Source organism: Macrotis lagotis, chromosome 1 (assembly GCF_037893015.1).
Source record: "Macrotis lagotis isolate mMagLag1 chromosome 1, bilby.v1.9.chrom.fasta, whole genome shotgun sequence".
Lineage (NCBI taxonomy): Eukaryota > Metazoa > Chordata > Mammalia > Peramelemorphia > Peramelidae > Macrotis > Macrotis lagotis.
In genome coordinates, this window is record NC_133658.1 from 905176059 (window position 1) to 905194687 (window position 18629).

Consider the following 18629-nt stretch of genomic DNA (forward strand, 5'->3'; position numbering starts at 1 on the left):
GAATAAATGGAATTCAAGGTTCCTCAGTAGCCAAGAATAAAATAGAAATGCTTCCTTTATTCTGTGAATTGAATTCTATGAATTGAAAATAAAATAAATTTTAAAAAAGAAATAGTGTCACATATGATCAATCCATTTTCAATCCCACAACAGAGTATGATCTTTATTGCCATAATCTTCTTGTTAGCATTTTATTTAAATTCTTACAACAATATTCATGACAAAAATTGTTCTATAGTTCCCCCCCGCCCTTATTTGGACTCTATCTGGTTTTTGTATTAATACCATATTTTTAATATAGAAGGAATTTGATAGGGCTCTTTCTTTACCTATTTTTTCAAGAAATTTAGATATTTGGTAGAATTTCTTGTGACTCCAACTGCTTCTTGTTTTTTTTTCTCCTTAGGGAGAAATGATTTGAATAAATTGAGAAATAATATTTGTTTAAGAATTAGCTCCTACCCTTGAAGTATTTTCCTAAGAAAGTCATTTTTTTTAATTTAATTTTATTTATTTGGGGGCAGCTAGATGGCACAGTGAATAGAGCACCAGTCCTAGAGTCAGGAGGACCTGAGTTCAAATCCAGCCTCAGACATTTAATAATTACCTAGCTGTATGGCCTTGGGCAAGTCACTCAACCCCATTGCCTTGAGGCAATGGGGTTGAGTGACTTGCCACTGGACCACCTAGCTTCCCCCAAGAAAGACATTTTTACTTGATCTTCTAAATAATTTCAAGCAGGGAAAAGACTGGAAATGATCATTATACTGGAGAAAATATTTTTAAATATTTCTAGTGAACAGTTTTTAGACAAAGAAATCAAAGCTATCTAAAGTCATATGAAAAGTGCTCTAAATAGGTATTGATAGAGATGCAAACACTTCACACCTATCAGATTTACTAATATAACAGAAAAAGAAAATAATAAATGTTGGAGAGGATGAGGGAAAACTGGAACTCTAATGCATTATTAGTGGAGTTGTAAACTAATCCAACTATTCTAGAGAGCAGTTTGGAATTATACCCAAGTATACATATTATTTAATCCAGCAATGTCACTACTGGACCTGTATCCTAAAGATATTTTTTAAATGGGGGGAGGAGGAGGAAAGAGAAGACTTATACATATAAAAATATTAATTACAGCTTTTTTTTGGTGGCAAAGAATTGGAACTTATGCCCATCAATTCGGAAGTTGCTGAACACGTTATAACATATATATATATATATATTATATATATATATTAATATATATATATATATATATAGTAATGGAATATTGTCTTATAAGAAATGACAAGCAGGATGATTATAGGAAAACCTGGAAAAACTTTCATGAACTGATACAAAGTGAAGTGAACAGAAACAGGAGACCATTGTACAAAGTAACAGGAAATAGTCTGATGAGCAAATGTGAATGACTTAGCTATTCTCCACAATACAACGATCCAAGATAACCCCAAAGAAGTCATGAAAAATTCCATACACCTCCAGAGAAAGAACTGATGCCAACTGAGTACAGAATCAAGTATACTATATTTCAATTTCTTCTTTCTCCTTCTTTCTTTTTTCATTCTTTATTTTCTTGCTTTCTTTTTTCTTCCTTCCTCTCTTTATTTTTTTGTCTTTCTTTCCCTTCTTTCTTTTCTTTTCCTTCCTCCTTTCTTTCTTTTTGTCTTTCTCTTTCTTTTCCTTCCTTCCCCCTTTCTTTTTTGTCTTTCTCTTTCTTCCTTCCTTCCTGTCTTTCTTTCTTTCTTTTTCTTCTTTCTTTCTTTCTTTCTTTCTCTCTTTCTTTCTTTCTTTCTTTCTTTCTTTCTTTCTTTCTTTCTTTCCTTCCTTCCTTCAATCCTCCCTCCCTTTTCTATCTTTCCTTCCTTTCTTTTTTGTTTTTCTTTCTTTCCTTACTCCTTTCTCTCTCCTTCCTTCCATCCTCCCTCTCTTTTCTATCTTTCTCTCCTTCCTCTCTTTCTTTCTTTTTTCCTTCTTTCTTTCCTTCCTTCCTTCAGTCTTCTTCACAAAATGGCTAATAATGAAATTTTTTACATAATACACATGTACAGCCTCTATCAGATTGCTCACTGACTCAGGGAGAGGCTTGGGGAATGGAGGAAGGGAAAGAGCTAGAATTTGGAACTCAAAACTTACAAAAAAAAGAATGTTAACATTACTTTTATGTGTATTTAGGAAATGCTATTTTAACAAATATTTCCAGGGAAACAAAAAAGGATGTTTTAAAAAGTGCTTTGCCCAGGTGATAACTTTCTCTGGTCACCACTTCACATTGCCTTATTTCACCCCCCCCCCCCAGGTTCTTTTCTCAAAGTTTAGAGCAATAAGAATGTTTGTACCCTGTATCATGTATATTTCAGACATCTTTCAGAAGAAAAACCACAGAGGTAGTTTCAAAGGAGAATATTCCTAAAGAAGTCATCCCATAGAGTGAAAATGGAAATATCTTACAATGACAATCATTACTTCTCTATTTTTAGGGAATATTGAGAAAATGAATCCCAGAAAAAGAGTTGGGAGTCAAAGCATGGGGGAGATATGAGAAAAAAAAATAACCAAATATCAGAAGATTCAAATAGAAGTAAAATTTGTAACTAAAGGGAATGTGGGAAAACCTTAAGTCAATGTTTAAACATTTCAAAACATCAGAAAATAGATACTATCACAAAGTATAATAAATGCAATGAGCGTGGAAAAAACCTTTCTTTTAGATCTCAATTCTTATTTTACATGTGATGATTCACATTGGAGAGAAACCCTATACATATAATCAGCATGACCAAAAAAAAGTCTTTATTCAAAACATCATCATTACTAAACACCAGAGAATTCATACTAGATAAGGCTTATAAATGCGATGAGTGGGGGGAAAGTCCTCAGGTAGATATCAAATTTTACCATATATCAAAAATGTATATTTGAGACAATGTTTAAACATAATGAACATGGGAAAGTCCACATTCAGAATTCAATGCTTATAAGCTATAAGATAAGTCATATATGTAATGAATGTGAAAGTCTTCCTTTAGAAATTCAACCCTATTGTATATCAGTAGATTAATATAGGAGAGAAGTCTTATAAATGTAATGATATGGTAAGTTTTTCATGTGAAATTAGTCATTAGAAGGTACATACAGGAGAATAAACTTTTCATTTTATAAGTTTGGGAAAGAGTTCTGTGACAGTGCAAAGTATACATATCAGGGTCGGCTAGATGGCGCAGTGGATAGAGCACCAACCCTGGAGTCAAGAGTACCTGAGTTCAAATCCAGCCTCAGACTCTTAATAATTATCTGTGTGGCCTTGGGCAAGCCACTTAAACCCATTGCCTTGCAAAAACCTAAAAAAACCCAAAAGTATACATAATATCAGAAATGGAAAAGTGAAAAGGAATTTATTAACGTACCATATACTACTTTGTTGTATCTTCATAAATTTTCCTCCCACTTAGAAAGTAACTCAGTTCCATTCAGGAAACATTTATTAAGCTCCTACTGTGTCCCAAGCATTGGGATAAGTATTTGGGATACAAAAAAAAAGGCAAAAAACAGCCCCTGTCTTCAGGAAGCTTACAATCTAATGGAGGAGGGAACATGCAAACAAAAATATACAAATGAAGCTAAATATAAAATAAATAGGAACTAATAAAATTTTAAAAGGGAAGGCAAAGGACTAAAAGGGTTTGGGAAGGCTTCTTGTAAAAAGTGGGACTTTAGTTAAAATCTAAAGGAAGCCAGAGAAGTCAGGACTCAGAGAGAAGATGGGAGAGCATTGCATACATAGGGGACAGACAGAGCCTCTGGGTAGAGTTGAGAGGAGTGTTTTGTCCATGGAACTGCCAGGAGATATGGGTCATTTGATCAAAGAATATATGTTAAGTTGCAAAAAATCTGAAAGATAAGAGGGCTGGGTTATGAAGGATTTTGAAAGCTGGAAACAACATTATGTATATTTGATCCTCAAAGCAATAATGGAGTGGAATCTATTGAGTTGGGGAGGTGGATGACTATGAGAACTGCATTTTTACTAGTGAATGGATTAGAGTGAGGAGAGACCAGAGTCAGGTAGACCCACCAGAAACCTAACAGATATAAAATCATGAGGTGATGAAGATCTACATTAGAGTGGTGACAGTATCAGAGGAGAGAAGATGACATATTCAGAAGTACAAAGGTGAAGTCAACAAGTATTGGCAACACTTAGCTATAGGTGGGGTGAGAGCAGTGAGAAATCCAGAATGATTTCTACATTTCAAATCTGAGTGATTGGAAGGATGGCATTTCCCCTTGCAGTAATAGTCAAGGGTTTAGGGGGAAAGAGAATGAGTTCTGGAAGTCATCAGCACAGAGATGATAGCGAATCTGCTGTGAGCCAGAGAGTTGACCAGTAGAGAGGTAGACAAGGACCCAGGACAGAATGCTATGGAATCACACTTAAAGGGTAGAATGAAGATCCATCAAATAAAAGTGAATTATCAGACCAGAAGAAACAGAACCAGATGCTTCTAAAGCAAGCTGAGAAAAAAAGAACATGTTATCTGGAGAAGGTGTTTAACAGTGCAATATTTACAAAGTTGTCCAGGAGGATGAGGCCTGGGGAAACAATTTAAAATTTATCAAAACAGATGGAAGCTTGATTACAAGTAGCTAGGAGTTAAGATATCTAGGGTTATGAATGTAGAGTATAAACTCTTTGTATACATTTTCATTTATTAAGTTTCTGCTTTCTATATTTGTATATATAATAGTTGTCTACTACATGTGATGGTAAATTTCTTCAGAATAGGAATTGTTTGATTCTTTGAATTGAATACCAGCACTTAAGACAGTGTCTGTTTATAGTCGTCACTTAATAAATATTATCGTTTGATTAGTCAATTGACTTCTAAGAGATGTGAAAAGGAAAATTTTAAGCAGGTAGTTTGGTCATTTGAAGGATCTTTAAAGATATGGGAAACTTGCAGGTATTTGAATATAGCAGGGAAGGAAGGTCTGAGATAATGGGTAAGAAAATATTGAGGATAATATCGTGTATATGTGTATCCCAAGAAAATACCAATGGGGCATTTGTATCCTAGTAGCTCTGTCTTTTACATTTGGTCATTTTTGTCTAATCACTCCCCAGGATCACTATCTTTTTTTTAGGTTTTTGCAAGGCAATGGGGTTAAGTGGCTTGCCCAAGGCCACACAGCTGGGTAATTATTAAGTGTCTGAGGCAGGATTTGAACTCAGGTACTTCTGACTCCAGGGCTGGTGCTCTATCCACTATGCCACCTAGCTGCACCTGGATCATTATCTTTTATTGGACTTTGAATTCAACAAGTTCAAGGCAAGCTTTTTCAGGAAAGACATTCTGCAAATACTCAACAACCATGATCTTGAAACCTGCTCATTCCCAGATGTCCAAAGGAGATGGTGGAAGCAATCCAACTGTACAACTTGCCAAGGCATGATCCAATCATATAGTAAGAGAACCAAGAATGCAGAGAGTAGTGTAGAAATAACCTGGCTAACCAGCGTGTAAATCAAGAGGGGAAAAAGCAGGCAAAACAAGGGTGATATCCTGGGAAACATCTGAGGTTTTGATGTTGAAATGTCACAATGAAGACAAAGAACAGGATTAGGGGTCATAGAGAGAAAGAAGGAATCCTAAATGGATTGTTCAGTTCACATACAGGGATAATAGTATAACTATTGGTATAACTATCTCTGTGCATTGCTGAGGAGGAAGAGAGGGGGTCATGGGAATTTACTAGATTGAGAAAGCAGGAATTTGGAAAGTTTGAAGGGATATCAAGAACTCTGAAATCCCCTAGTAAGATGAAGGGAAAAAAAAATGTGATAAACAATGAAATTTACTGAAGAAGGAAGGAGAGAATGTCCTGAGCTGCAGAAGATAATAGGTCCCAGAGGTTTGATTGAGTGATCAATTGGGATTGAATGAGCCTCAAAAACAAAGAGATTGCTGAATGAAAGTAGCTTCAGTAGAGTCCAAAAGGGGTAGGGTGCTAGGACTCCTCTGACTTCTCCCCTCAGTCATTTTGGGTTTCTGAGTGAAAGTAGAACCTGTATTGGAAATAGATACCTGGAGATGCTGTGTTACCAGGAGGGAGCCAAATCTCAGGATAAGGAAGTCTCAAAAGTCAATTCCAGTGATCACTGGCAGAGACCTGTTCCACTGGTACTTAAAACTCTTCCATTCAACACAAACCCTTCAGGGTAATTCCTGAATAGGTATAATGGATAGAGTGCTAGACTTGGAATCTGGAAGACTTATCTTCCTAAGTTCAAATATGGCATCAGACACTCACTCGTTGTATGATCCTGGCCAAGTAATGTAATCTTATTTGCCTCAGTTTCCTCCTCTGTAAATGAGTTGGACCAGAAAATGGCAAACCACTCCAATATCTTTACCAAGAAAAACAAATGGAGTTACCAAGAGTCAGAAACAACTGAAATGACTAAATAAGACTTGAACCTAGGGATGCAGAGGTTACATCCTCAGAAATTTACACTTTCTTTGTCTAATTCAAGGGTGACAGTGTTGTTAAGGAACACCGAGTAGGGAACACTCTTCAGAAGATTTTGAGAGGGCTAATGTTTTGTAATAGACTGAAAGGATATTTAATGCTCATTCTAAGAATGGTCTTTCACTGTCCCAGAGGACAGAGCTGCAAAGAGATATCTAACCATCATAACCATTCATGCACTGGGTTAGAGCCAAAAATTATAGGCAGCTTCCACTCAGGCTAGACCCTGTTTATAATAAGAGTGATGAGCATAGCTTGCTAATATCCAGCAGTCCTACTGTGAAAATACTCTGAGTATACCTGACTTATAAAAACAAAAACAAAAAACTCATTAATAAGGAGGTGAACTCCCCAAGAGATTCAAAAGAATAGGAAGGACTTTTCAGATCAGGGTTCTAAACCTTTTTTGTGTGTGTCACAGACCCTTAGGGAGAGTCTGTTAAGGTCTATAGAGCCCTTCTCAGGCTCACTGGTTTAATATGCATAAAATACATAGAAATACAAAGAAAATCAATTATATAAAACTATATTAATGAAAATAACTTACAAAATAAGTTCACAAGGATTTACATGAAGTGATATAAAATGAATTCCACAGAATCTATAAAACAAACTACCCAAGGACTACAAATATAAACAGACAAAACAGCCATAAAATGAATGAAAAGGTGGCGAAATGAGAAAGGATGAGGACTGAGTCAAAATGGCAGAGGAGTTAGATTAATTGAGCTCTAATACAGTTACTCCAAAAAGATGGAGAGAAGAAACCAAATCAAGTTCTGACTGAAAAAGCCAAGAATATAAAAAAATCAGTGAGTCTTTTTTGCAGTCCAGGTCAGCCTAAGGAGACAGATAATGTCTGTGGACACTAAGGATGGTCTGGATGGGAGCTCACTGAATTTCAGAGCAAGGAGAAATTGTACAACAGGGTGAGAAGAGATCCCAGAATCAGAAAAGGAGAGTCTATTGTAGGTTGCAGGAACAATAATCCACTGGCACTCATTAGGATTTTCAGGCCACAGATATAGGGTAAATTAAGGCCCTGCACTTTGGAAGAGTGATGCAGAGTGAGTAGCGATCATGGACCCTGTACTTTTTATTGAGTTAAGGACAAGTTCAGAAACTAAAAATGGCTGTGTTGCTCTGACCCTAGCAGTTAAGTAGGGCCATCATCATCATCATCAACATCATCATTGACTAGCAATTATAATATCTACTATGTTCAATGACACTGTGCTAATTACTTTACAAATATTACTTCATTGAATTTCATAACAACTGTGGAAGATAGGTGCTATTATTATCTCCATTTTACAGATGAGGAAACTAAGATAGACAGTCTCTTGTTTCTTTTAGGACAATTTCCCTCCATTTCTAAGATTAGGGAAATTGGACTAAATGACCCATAATAGTCTCAGGTTTTCCTTCTGTAGCACCAGGGCTTGGCATACTGAAGGGTATTGCTAGATGAATGATCCCTTTCTCTTGCTCAAGGTCATCTAGGTAATAATTGTCTTGAGTCTGGATTTAAACTAAAATCTTCCACAATCCAGGAACTGGGCCACCTAGCTGCAACTGCAGTCCCTAAAAGCAGCCTGTAGACAACCCTAAATAACCATGGGAAGAATTCTGGATCAAAGAGAAGCCCACATTTCTATCCCTCTGAAGCTACAGTTTTCCCATGACTGATAGTAGCGGAGTTCAGTCACTGTTGGAATTACCAATGAGGGGCAAGACAGGAGAGTTGCATAGATCCAAATCTATGTCAAGATCAAGTCTTCTTTTTCTTTTGAAGTCAGACAATGATGGAATCTGACCTAATTTTGTATGGATCCATAGAAGATGGACTCTTTGATGGGAAATGGTGGTGAAATAATCTGGGTTCTTTTGGAACCTATGAATGAAACAATGAAGTCAGTTTCATTGTAGCATTTGTTATCTGAGTCCAGTGTAGAAGGGACTCCTTGGAAATAGGGAAAAGCTATGTGCAAGGATGCCAGCCTCTTCTTCCCGCCAGAGCCAGTGCTTCTATACAAATGACAAGCCAAACCAAAAATCATATAGAAATGTGAAAATACTCATCTGATATAAATATCATAGATATTATTGACCTCATTTTAGAGATAAGAAAATTGAGGCACAGAGGGATGAAGGGAATCACACAGCCAACAAGAGCAAGAGGAAAAATTTGAAGCCAATTTCCCTGATTCCTGGTTCTTACACATCTCCAGGGTGGCCACTGAGCACCTTCTCAGTTTTATGTTTATGATCTTAGTAAGGTATTCACAAGAAGTCAGAACTGATTTGTCTTTGAGCATCTCTCTTATTTCTTTTAGGTCAATTCCTCCAACCCCATTTATAAGATAAGAGAATTGGACTAGATGACTTGTACAAATCTCATTTTCTTTCTGCAACTCCAGCATAGATATATCAAAGGGGATAATTGGATGACTGCTTCTCTCCTGAGAGTGTCATAGATTTAGAGTTAGAAGGGACCTTCAAAGTCATATTTGTCCAAACTCTCTTTTTATGGTTGTAGAAAACAGGAATTAGAAGTGCTATTACTTGCCCAGGGTAACATAACCATTCTCATACACCATTCTCTCCTCTTCAATTACTCTAATCGTTTTCCATGATAAAGGACAGACCAACTCCCTGTTTATCCAACTAAGTGGAATTAGTTTGATTAATTAAAATTATTTTATTGTATTATGGTCCATAAAAGATGTAATTAATATTTCTGCTTTTTAACATATATTTGTGGTATTTCTCTGTCCTAATTCATGGTCAATTTTTTTTTTTTGCTAAGGCATCAGGCAAAGCTGAGAAAAGTTTTTATTGTCATTTGATATACTTCAAGTCTTCCACAGAGCTGGGGAGGGGGGTGGATGCCAGAGGGGTGGGGGGCAGGTGAGGTCACCTAAGATAGAGTATTGGTCCTGGAGTCAGGAAGACCTGAGTTCAAATGCAGCCTTAGACATTTAATATTTTCTCAGTTGTGGGACCTTGGACAAGTCACTTAAATCCCATTGCTTTGCAAAAATTAAAAAAAAAGCCTGCCACATATAACTTTTCCCTGCACTTAGTAGGGATGGACTTTCATTTCTTTTTTTTGTTTGTTTAGACATATATTGGTCTGAGGAGAGTAAATTGAGATCTTCTGTTATACTTTTCTCTATATTTCTCCCTAAGACTAAATTAAATTTTTTGGTGGGGTCAGATTTTGTGAAGAGGCTTAAATTAAATTTTTAAAAAATAATTTGAATATTGATGTTCATTGTCTATGATAATTCTTAGCAAATTGTAGTTTCCCTGTTTGTCTTTGAATTAATTTTTGCTACTTTTTTTGAGATTATAATCACTATACTCACTTTTTACTTTCACCTGATGGATAACAGATTGTGCTCTAGCCTATTATTTTAACCTGTGTTTCTTTGTTTCAAATGCACTTCTTGTAAATAATATAGTTGGATTCCGATTTTTAATCCAATCTGTTACTCTTTTCCATTTGTTGGGTAACTTCATCCCTTTCATGTCCATAGGTAAGATGGCTAATTGTGTATTCCTCCAGATCTTATACTCTTCCCCTTTCTTTCCCATTCCTTCTCTGAGAATTAATTTTACTTCTAAGCTCTTCCTTTATCTGATATTTTATTTTCCTCTTTTCCTTTTCTGCCATTTTTGCAATTGAGCAATATGTATTTCTGTACCCAACTGTTTGTATGTGGGTCATTTCTTCCTTTTCCCAGTTCAGAACACAGAGAGTTTAAAATATCACCTGATAACACCATTCTCCATGAGACCCTTTATAAATTTGTTTTAGAGGATCTATTTGGGTAGTAGAATTCTGAGAGTTAATTTTCACTATTCTTCCTTCCCTCTCACCCTCCTCCCCAACCAGGGTACTCCTTGTGTTCCCTTTCCAGTCTTCACTTTTTTTTTAGGTTTTTTCAAGGCAGTGGGGTTAAGTGGCTTGCCCAAGGTCACACAGCTAGGTAATTATTAAGTATATTAATTTTAAAAACTTTTAAGTTCAAATTGTCTCCTTTATTCAAAATGCTCTCCCATACCTATTATATATGCAAAATAAAAAAAGCAAGAAAAATAAAGTAGGGGCTGCTAGGTGGCACAGTGGATAGAGCACCAGCCCTGGAGTCAGGAGGACCTGACTTCAAATCCGGTCTCAGACAATAATTACCTAGCTGTGTGGCCTTGGGCAAGCCACTTAACCCCATTTGCCTTGCAAAAACCTAAAAAAAAAAATTGATGTGGATCATTGTACTGATTAGAGAAGAAAGGTCTTTCAGAATGGATTGTCGATACAATATTATTATTATTATTATTATTATTATTATTATTATTATTACTGCATACAATATTCTTTTGGTTAAGCTTTTTTTATATCAGTTCATGAAACTCTTCCCATCCCAAGTCTTTCTGAATCAAACTCCTTTATCATTTTACATTACAATAACATTTCATTGCAATTATATACCACAATGTGTTCAGTCATTTTTTCAGTTGATGGATATCCCCCTAATTTCTACTCTTTCACCACTACAAAAAGAGCTGTGACAAATATTTTTGTAATATTAATTTTTCCGGAAACTGTGGAGTTCCAAATTTCACAACCATATAACAAAAACTAACAGGCTATTGAAGGCATCCTTGGCAAGAATGTTTTGTACAGTATTCTCAGCAAGTAGTTATCAAATTTTTGACATTAAACCTCTAAGGTATCTCCCAAGTAAAATGTTGGGACAGTTCTAATTGGACTATCCTCTCTTATAACATGTATACTGAGGACATTTCCATAAATAATAAAAAAAACTTTTTGATTACTCCATTTCTGATATCATATACTGTTCTGTCTGTCATAGGAGGCTTTCCTAAACTGATTATATTTAAAAAAGACCTTTGTTTTTGGTGCTATATACAAAGTAACAGCAATGTTGTAGGATAATCAGTTATGAATGACTTACCTTTTCTCACAGTGCTGTCATCAAAGAGAACTTTGAAAGACTTACGATAAAGAATACCATCCAACCCAAAGATAGAGCTAATAGGGTTGAAGCATACTTTTTAACTTTATTTTTCGTGAAGTTTCTTTTTTTTGGATGGGGGCATGTATACTTTTACAACATGACTAGTGTGTGTTTTTCATGACTTCAAAAATTTAACCTCTGTCAAATAACTTGTTTCTCAGTGAGGGGGAGGAAGGTAGAAGAAAGGGAGAGAATTCAAAACTCAAGGTTTTAAAAGTAAATGCTAAAATTTGTTTTTGCATGTAATTTGGAGAGGGGGAAATAAAATAAAAGACTATTTTTTGTTTGTTTTTTTGCAAAGCAATGGGGTTAAGTGACTTGTTCAAATTCACACAGCTAAGTAAGTATTAAGTGTCTGAGGATGAACTCAGGTCCTCCTGACTCCAGGGCCAGTGCTCTATACACTGCACCACTTAGCTGCCCCCCAAAGGTCATTTTTTTTGAGGATGAATCCTACTGAGAGGCATAAAAGACCTTCCCATATTAATTATAAAACTTCCATCTCTCCAGTATGAATTATGTAATACATTTAAGACCTGAACTCAAAATGAAGGTTTTCATTATACTGGTAGGATCTGTACTCAGTGTAAATTTTCTTATGTAAAATAAGGCATAAATATTGAATAGTTTCTTGTCTATATCTTTTATCTTCCTATATTCTCAATCCATCACGTTTACTCTTGTATAAAATTAGTAGTATTCTCATAAAAGCTAGCCCTCTAAAACTCAAATAATACCTTTAATAAAAATAAATTTTAAAAAAGCTAGCCCTCATTCATGATTTTTCTAAGTTCACTTTACTAATGTTGTCTTCTGATGTCAGATCATGTTCAACTTGAGACCGAAGACTATTCTACATTTTTTACATTTATTTTATTTTTTTAATTTTAATTTTTTATCTTTATCTTTAAATTTTGAACTCCATATTCTCTCTCTCTCTCTCTCATTGCCATTCCCTTCCCACCGAGATGGCAAGTGATTTGATATCAGTTATACATATGAAACTATGTAAAACATATTTCCAAATTAGCCATGTTGAAAAAAAATTAAGAAAAATAAAGTGAGAAAACTATACTTCAATTAGCGCTCAAAAGTCATCGGTTCTTTCTCTGGAGGCGGGTAGCATTTTTTATTATGGATCCTTTAGGCTTTTCCCAGATCATTGTATTGATCAGAGTCACTCAGTCTTTCACAGATGATCATCATTACAATGTTGCTGTTACTGTATATAATGTTCTGGTTCTGCCCACTTTATTTTGTATCAGTTCATGCAAGTCTTTCCAAGATTTCTGAAATCTGGGTGCTTGTCACTCTATCCTAATCATATACCACAACTATGTTCAGGCATAATAGACATCTCTTCAATTTCCAGTTCTTTGTCACCACAAAAAAAAAGAGCTACTACAAATATTTTTGTACATATAAGTCGTTTTCCTTTCATCTCTTTGGATTACAGACCTATTCAAGTGGTATTGATGGATCAAATGGTGTACACAGCTTTAACTAGCCCTTTGGACAGAGTTCCAAATTTTCTTTAGAATGGTTGGACCATCAACCATTAAGAGTATGACTATTTTCTCTCATACCTTCTAACATTTGTAATTTCTGTGGGTGTGAGGTGGCACCTCAGAGTTGTTTTAATTTGTATCTCTCCAATCTTTAGTTATGTAGAGCATTTCTTCATATAAGTATAAATAGCCTTGAAATTGCCAATTCATATGATTTGACCATATATCATTTGGGAAATGATTCCTAGTTTTTATAAATTTTTATATATAAATATATATTTATATATAAATTTTGATAAATTTGACTCAGTTCCCTTTATCATGTTCTAAAATCTTTTTATATAATTTCATTGTCTCTGTTACCTTTTGGCAAAATGTGGTTTCCCTAATTATCTCTTTTAATTAGATCTAATTTTAGTTTTGAGATCATGATTACCACCTCTCCTCTTTTTTCTTAAACTTTGATGGAAGCATAATGGATTCTGCTTTCTCTCCTAATTTTAACTTGAAGTGTGTCTTTATGTTTCAAGTTTCTTTTGTAAATAACATATTGGATTCTGGTTTCTAATCCATCCTATTTGCTTTTTAGTTATGGGTGAGTTCATCCCATCCACATTTGCCTGTATGATAACTATGTTTATCCCTCCATCCTATTTTCCTCGGTTTGTTCTCTCTTTTTATGTTTTTACTCTTCAAAAGCCTTTTTTTCTTCAGACTGCTGCCTCCCTTAATCTGTTTTCCCTTTTAAAGCCCCCCCTTTTATCCACTTCTTTTCCTTTTTCCCTTTTGGGTAAAATGGATTTATAGAACCAACTGATTGTGTATATGTGTGTGTGTGTGTGTGTGTGTGTGTGTGTGTGTGTGTGTGTGTGTGTGTGTTCTTCCCTCTTTGAACCAATTCTGAAGTTTAAGCATTGCCTATCCTATCCATTTTCTCCACCACTATAAAAGCTCCTCTTTGCATGCCTCTATTAAGTGAAATAAACTTCCCCATTCTACTCCATCCCACTGCATCCCTCCAATTTTTTAAAATCATCCCAACATAATTGACTCACATCCATGTTATCTGTCTATGTAGACTGCTTCTGTTAAATTAATAATAAAGCTCCTAAGAATTACATGTATCCTTTTTCCATATAAAGATGTAAATAGTTTAACTTTATTGAGTCTCATGATTTCTCTTTGATGTTTATGTTTTTAGGTTTTTCTTGGGTCTTATGTTTGAATGTTAAATTTTCTATTTAGCTCTGAGCTTTTCCTCAGGAATGCTTAAAAACCCTCTATTTCATTAAATATCTATTTTCCCCGAGAAAGATTATACTGTTTTAACAAGTAGGTTGTTCTTTGTTGTAAGCCTAACTCCTTTGCTTTCTAGAATATCCAGTTTCCACCATTCTTTTATTGTGGAAGCTACTAAATCTTCTGAGATCCTGACTATGATTCCATCATACTTGATGTATCTTTCTAAATGCCTGCAATTCTCTTTGACCTAGAAGTTCTGAAATTTGACTATATACCCTACTTATTTTGGGATCTCTTTTTGGAGGACATCAGTACATTCTTTCAATTTCTCTTTTGGCTTTTGCATCTAAGATATTAGGGCAGTTCATATGATTTCTTGAAAAATAATGCCTAGGCTTTTATTTTTTAACATAGTTTTTATGTAGTCTAACTATTTTTACGTTATCTCTCCTCAAACTACTTAGTAGGTCAATTGCTTTTTGAATGAGATATCTCACATTTTTCTCTTATCTTTTCATTCATTTGACTTTATTTACTGTTTCTTGATGTCTCACAGAGTCATTAGCTTCCACTTGCTCAATTCTAATTTTTAAGGAATTATTTTCTTCAGTGAGCTTTTGAAATTCTTTGTCCATTTGACCAATTCTTTTTTTTTACTTCACTTTTTTACTTTACTTTTACTTACTTTTACTTTGTTTTTACTTCAATGAATCCCTCTACCTCCATTTCATTTGGCTTATTCTGCTTCTTAAAGAGTTCTTTTCTTCAGTGAATTTTTGTGTCCTTATACCATTAAGCCAATTCTGTTTCTTAGGAAATTATTTCTTCCATATTTTTGGTGCCTCTTTTTCCAAGCTACTATTTCTCTTTTCATAATTTTTTTTGCATCACTTTCATTTGTTTTCCCAATTTTCCTTTACCACTCTTATCTCCTTCTTTAACTCTTAATCTCCTTCTAACTCTTGTTGGGTTTTGATCCAATTAACATTTTTCTTAGAGGCTTTGGATGAAGCTGTTTTCACATTATTGTCTTCTTCTGAGTTTGTCTTGGTCTTTCTTGCCATTGTAATAGATTTTCATAGCAAAGTTCTTTTGTTGCTGTCTATTTCTTGACTTTGAACTTTAAATTCACATTGGGTTTTGCTCTCCTAGAGGGAGGAAGGCACTATCTTAAGCTTCAGGCTTCTTCATGCTGTTATTTTCAGTTAGGTTTTTTTGGGGGGGAGGGGAGTTACAAGGACCACTACTTGTGACTGCAGGAGAACAGAGAATAATGGGGTCACAATTCTAGGGCCAATCTAATGCTTACAGAAGCAGGGGATCAGGGGCCCTTCCTGGGTAAAGAGCAGAGCAGTGGTTACTTTTCTACCTGATGATGCCATCTTGGAAAGAAGAGCTGACCTCCTAAATTGTTTTAGGCTAGAAAAATGTCTCACCTTCACCTTTCATTGGCTCTGCTGCTCCAAAATTTGACTTGAGTGCTATTTTAAAGTTTTTTTGAGGGGAATGTTGTGAGACTTCACCTTTGGAGGTTGCCTCTCTTCTGCCTTCTTGGCACTCTCATTACCTTTACAAACAGTGTCTTCCTTATGAATTCTCTGGTGTTTATTAAGTGCTGAGGTTCTACGGAAGGCTTTTCCACAATCATTACACTTATAAGGATTCTCTCCAGTATGAATTCTCCGGTGGATGAAAAGGCTTGACTTTTGAGTGAAGGAGTTCCCACACTCACTACATTTATAAGGTTTCTCTCCAGTATGAGTCATCATATGCCTAATAAGCATTGAACTCTGACTGAAGGCTTTCCCACACTCCTCACATTTATAAGGCTTCTCTCCAGTATGAATTTTCTGATGTTTCAAAAGGCGTGAGTTCTCAGTGAAGGCTTTACCACATTTGTTACATTTATAAGGTTTCTCTCCACTATGAATCTTCCGATGCATTTTAAGTTTTGACATCTCAGGGAAGGCTTTCCCACACTCCTCACATTTATAAGGTTTCTCTCCAGTATGAATTCTCTGGTGCCTGACAAGGAATGAGTTTTTAGAGAAGGATAAGCCACATTCACTACATGTATAAGGCTTCTCCCCAGTATGAATCATCAGATGTACAGCAAACGTAGAACTCTCATTGAAGGACTTCCCACACTCCTCACATTTATAAGGCTTCTCTCCAGTATGAATCCTCTGGTGAGCAAAAAGAGTTGAGTTTCGAGTATAGGCTTTCCCACATTCATTACATTTATAAGGCTTCTCTCCAGTATGAATTCGTTCATGTTTGAAAAGGGTTGAATATTGAGTGAAGGCTTTCCCACATTCATTACATTTGTAAGGCTTCTCCCCAGTGTGAATCAACATGTGCCTATAAAGCACTGAGCTCTGGCTAAAGGCTTTCCCACAATCAGCACATTTATAAGGCTTCTCTCCAGAATGAATTTTCTGGTGTTTCGAAAGGTTTGAATTTCCAGTGAAGGCTTTCCCACATTTATTACATATATAAGGTTTCTCTCCACTGTGAATCTTCTGATGCATTGTAAGTTTTGACACCTCAGGGAAGGCTTTCCCACACTCCTTGCATTTATAAGGCTTTTCTCCAGTATGAATTCTCTGATGCCTAACAAGGTTAGAGTTTTTAGTGTAGGCTTCCCCACATTGATTACATGTATAAGGCTTTTCTCCAGTATGAACCATCTGATGTAAAATAAGGTTTGAACTCTCAGTAAAGGCTTTTTCACATCTGTCACATTTATACGGCTTCTCTCCAGTGTGAATTTTCTGGTGCCTAACAAGGGATGAACTTCTATTGAAGGCTTTCCCACAATCATTACATTCAAAAGGCTTCTCTCCAGTATGAATCCTCTGATGTATATTAAGTTTTGACACCTCCGTGAAAGCTTTCCCACACTCCTTACATTTATAAGGTTTCTCTCCAGTATGAATTCTCTGGTGCCTAATAAGAATTGAGTTTTTGGGACAGGATCTCCCACAGTCACTACATTTATATGGTTTCCCTTCAGTATTTATCATCTTGTGTGAAGCATGGGTTAAAGCTTTCTCTTTACTTTTATAGCACTTCTTTCTAGTATGAATTTTCTGGTGCCGAATAAGCTTTGATTTATGTCTGAATGCTTGCCCACACTGATTACATTTATAAGCCTTCTCACGCACATGGACTTTTGGATGTTCAGAAAAGTTTGAATACGGAGAGAAGCCTTTCCTACATTCCTTATATTTATAACATTTGTCTCTAGTTTGAAGCTTCTGGCATTTGCTCTTTTTTCTCACATCACTCTCCTGTTTTATTTCCTCACTTTTTACCTGGCTCTCATTTTCACCCCATTCCCCACAAACAGAGGAACAATCATCAATACTGCTGATTCTTTCAATCTTCACTCTATGGAAAGATTCCTCCTCTGGTTCATTCTTGGTCTTGATCTTGAACTCCAAATCTGAAAAACAGTAATATAAAGTACAAATGTCTGATATATGTCTAATATAAAGTACCAATGTTCTGAGTTGTGAGAATGAAAGCTAACGATGAATGAGGCAAACTATAAATAGACTCCGAGGAAAGTAGCCCCTGACAGAACCAGTTTTTGAAAGTTTTTTTATGGCATTTCTAGAAATATGGAGAAACAATATCTTTCCATGCTCACCCATACTTTTCTCTATTAATATTTAGAAAGCTAAGAGTACATATATATATATATATATATGTATATGTATATATATGTGTGTCTTTTTTTTAGGAAAATGTGATAAAGGTAAAATCCAATCTATGAATGAAGATTATTTCTTCCATTATAGCATAGAAACAATGTAAAGACTAACAGACTGCCTTCTATGGGGGGGGGAGCAAGAATAGGGGAAAAATTGTAAAACTCAAAATAAATAAAATCTTTCTTTAAAAAAATCATTGTATTAGCCATTCCCTCAATGGACTATTATGTGATCCACCCAGAATCACCATCCTTCTTTCCATTCAGAAGTGCATATTTATTTGTTCAAGGAAGGAGTTTCAGAACAGTTTGAGGGCATTGGGCACTTCAAAATAAGCACAGTCTAAGACTCCCAGAACTTCTCCTCACATTTTATGCCTCTACAATTATGAACCCCAAGTCTTCCATTTGTTGAGTTTCTCTCCAGGACCCCTATTAAGGGTAACAGCAATGATTACTTCAAACCTAGACATCCTGTGTACTTTTCTTCTTTACTTTGATATGAATACTCCTTCTACCCCAATATTTCAGCATTCCTTTTGCATATGGATTCCCTTTATTGGAATGTAACTCCTT

At 35.5% G+C, this 18629-nt stretch overlaps 1 protein-coding gene across 3 annotated transcripts in view; it reads right to left on the reverse strand.

The window, feature by feature from the left end:
• The window catches only part of LOC141509577 (uncharacterized), a 264113-nt gene that overhangs the window by 19538 nt on the left and 225946 nt on the right, over window positions 1-18629 (reverse strand). For 2 of the 3 annotated variants that reach the window (XM_074219209.1, XM_074219208.1), the window contains one exon: window positions 3112-17783. In XM_074219209.1, coding sequence (XP_074075310.1) covers window positions 15817-17783 — 1967 coding nt within the window. In that variant the 3' untranslated portion in view covers window positions 3112-15816. Of the gene's footprint in view, window positions 1-3111; window positions 17784-18629 lie in introns of those variants that run through there. The other variant, XM_074219210.1, reaches the window with a different exon arrangement.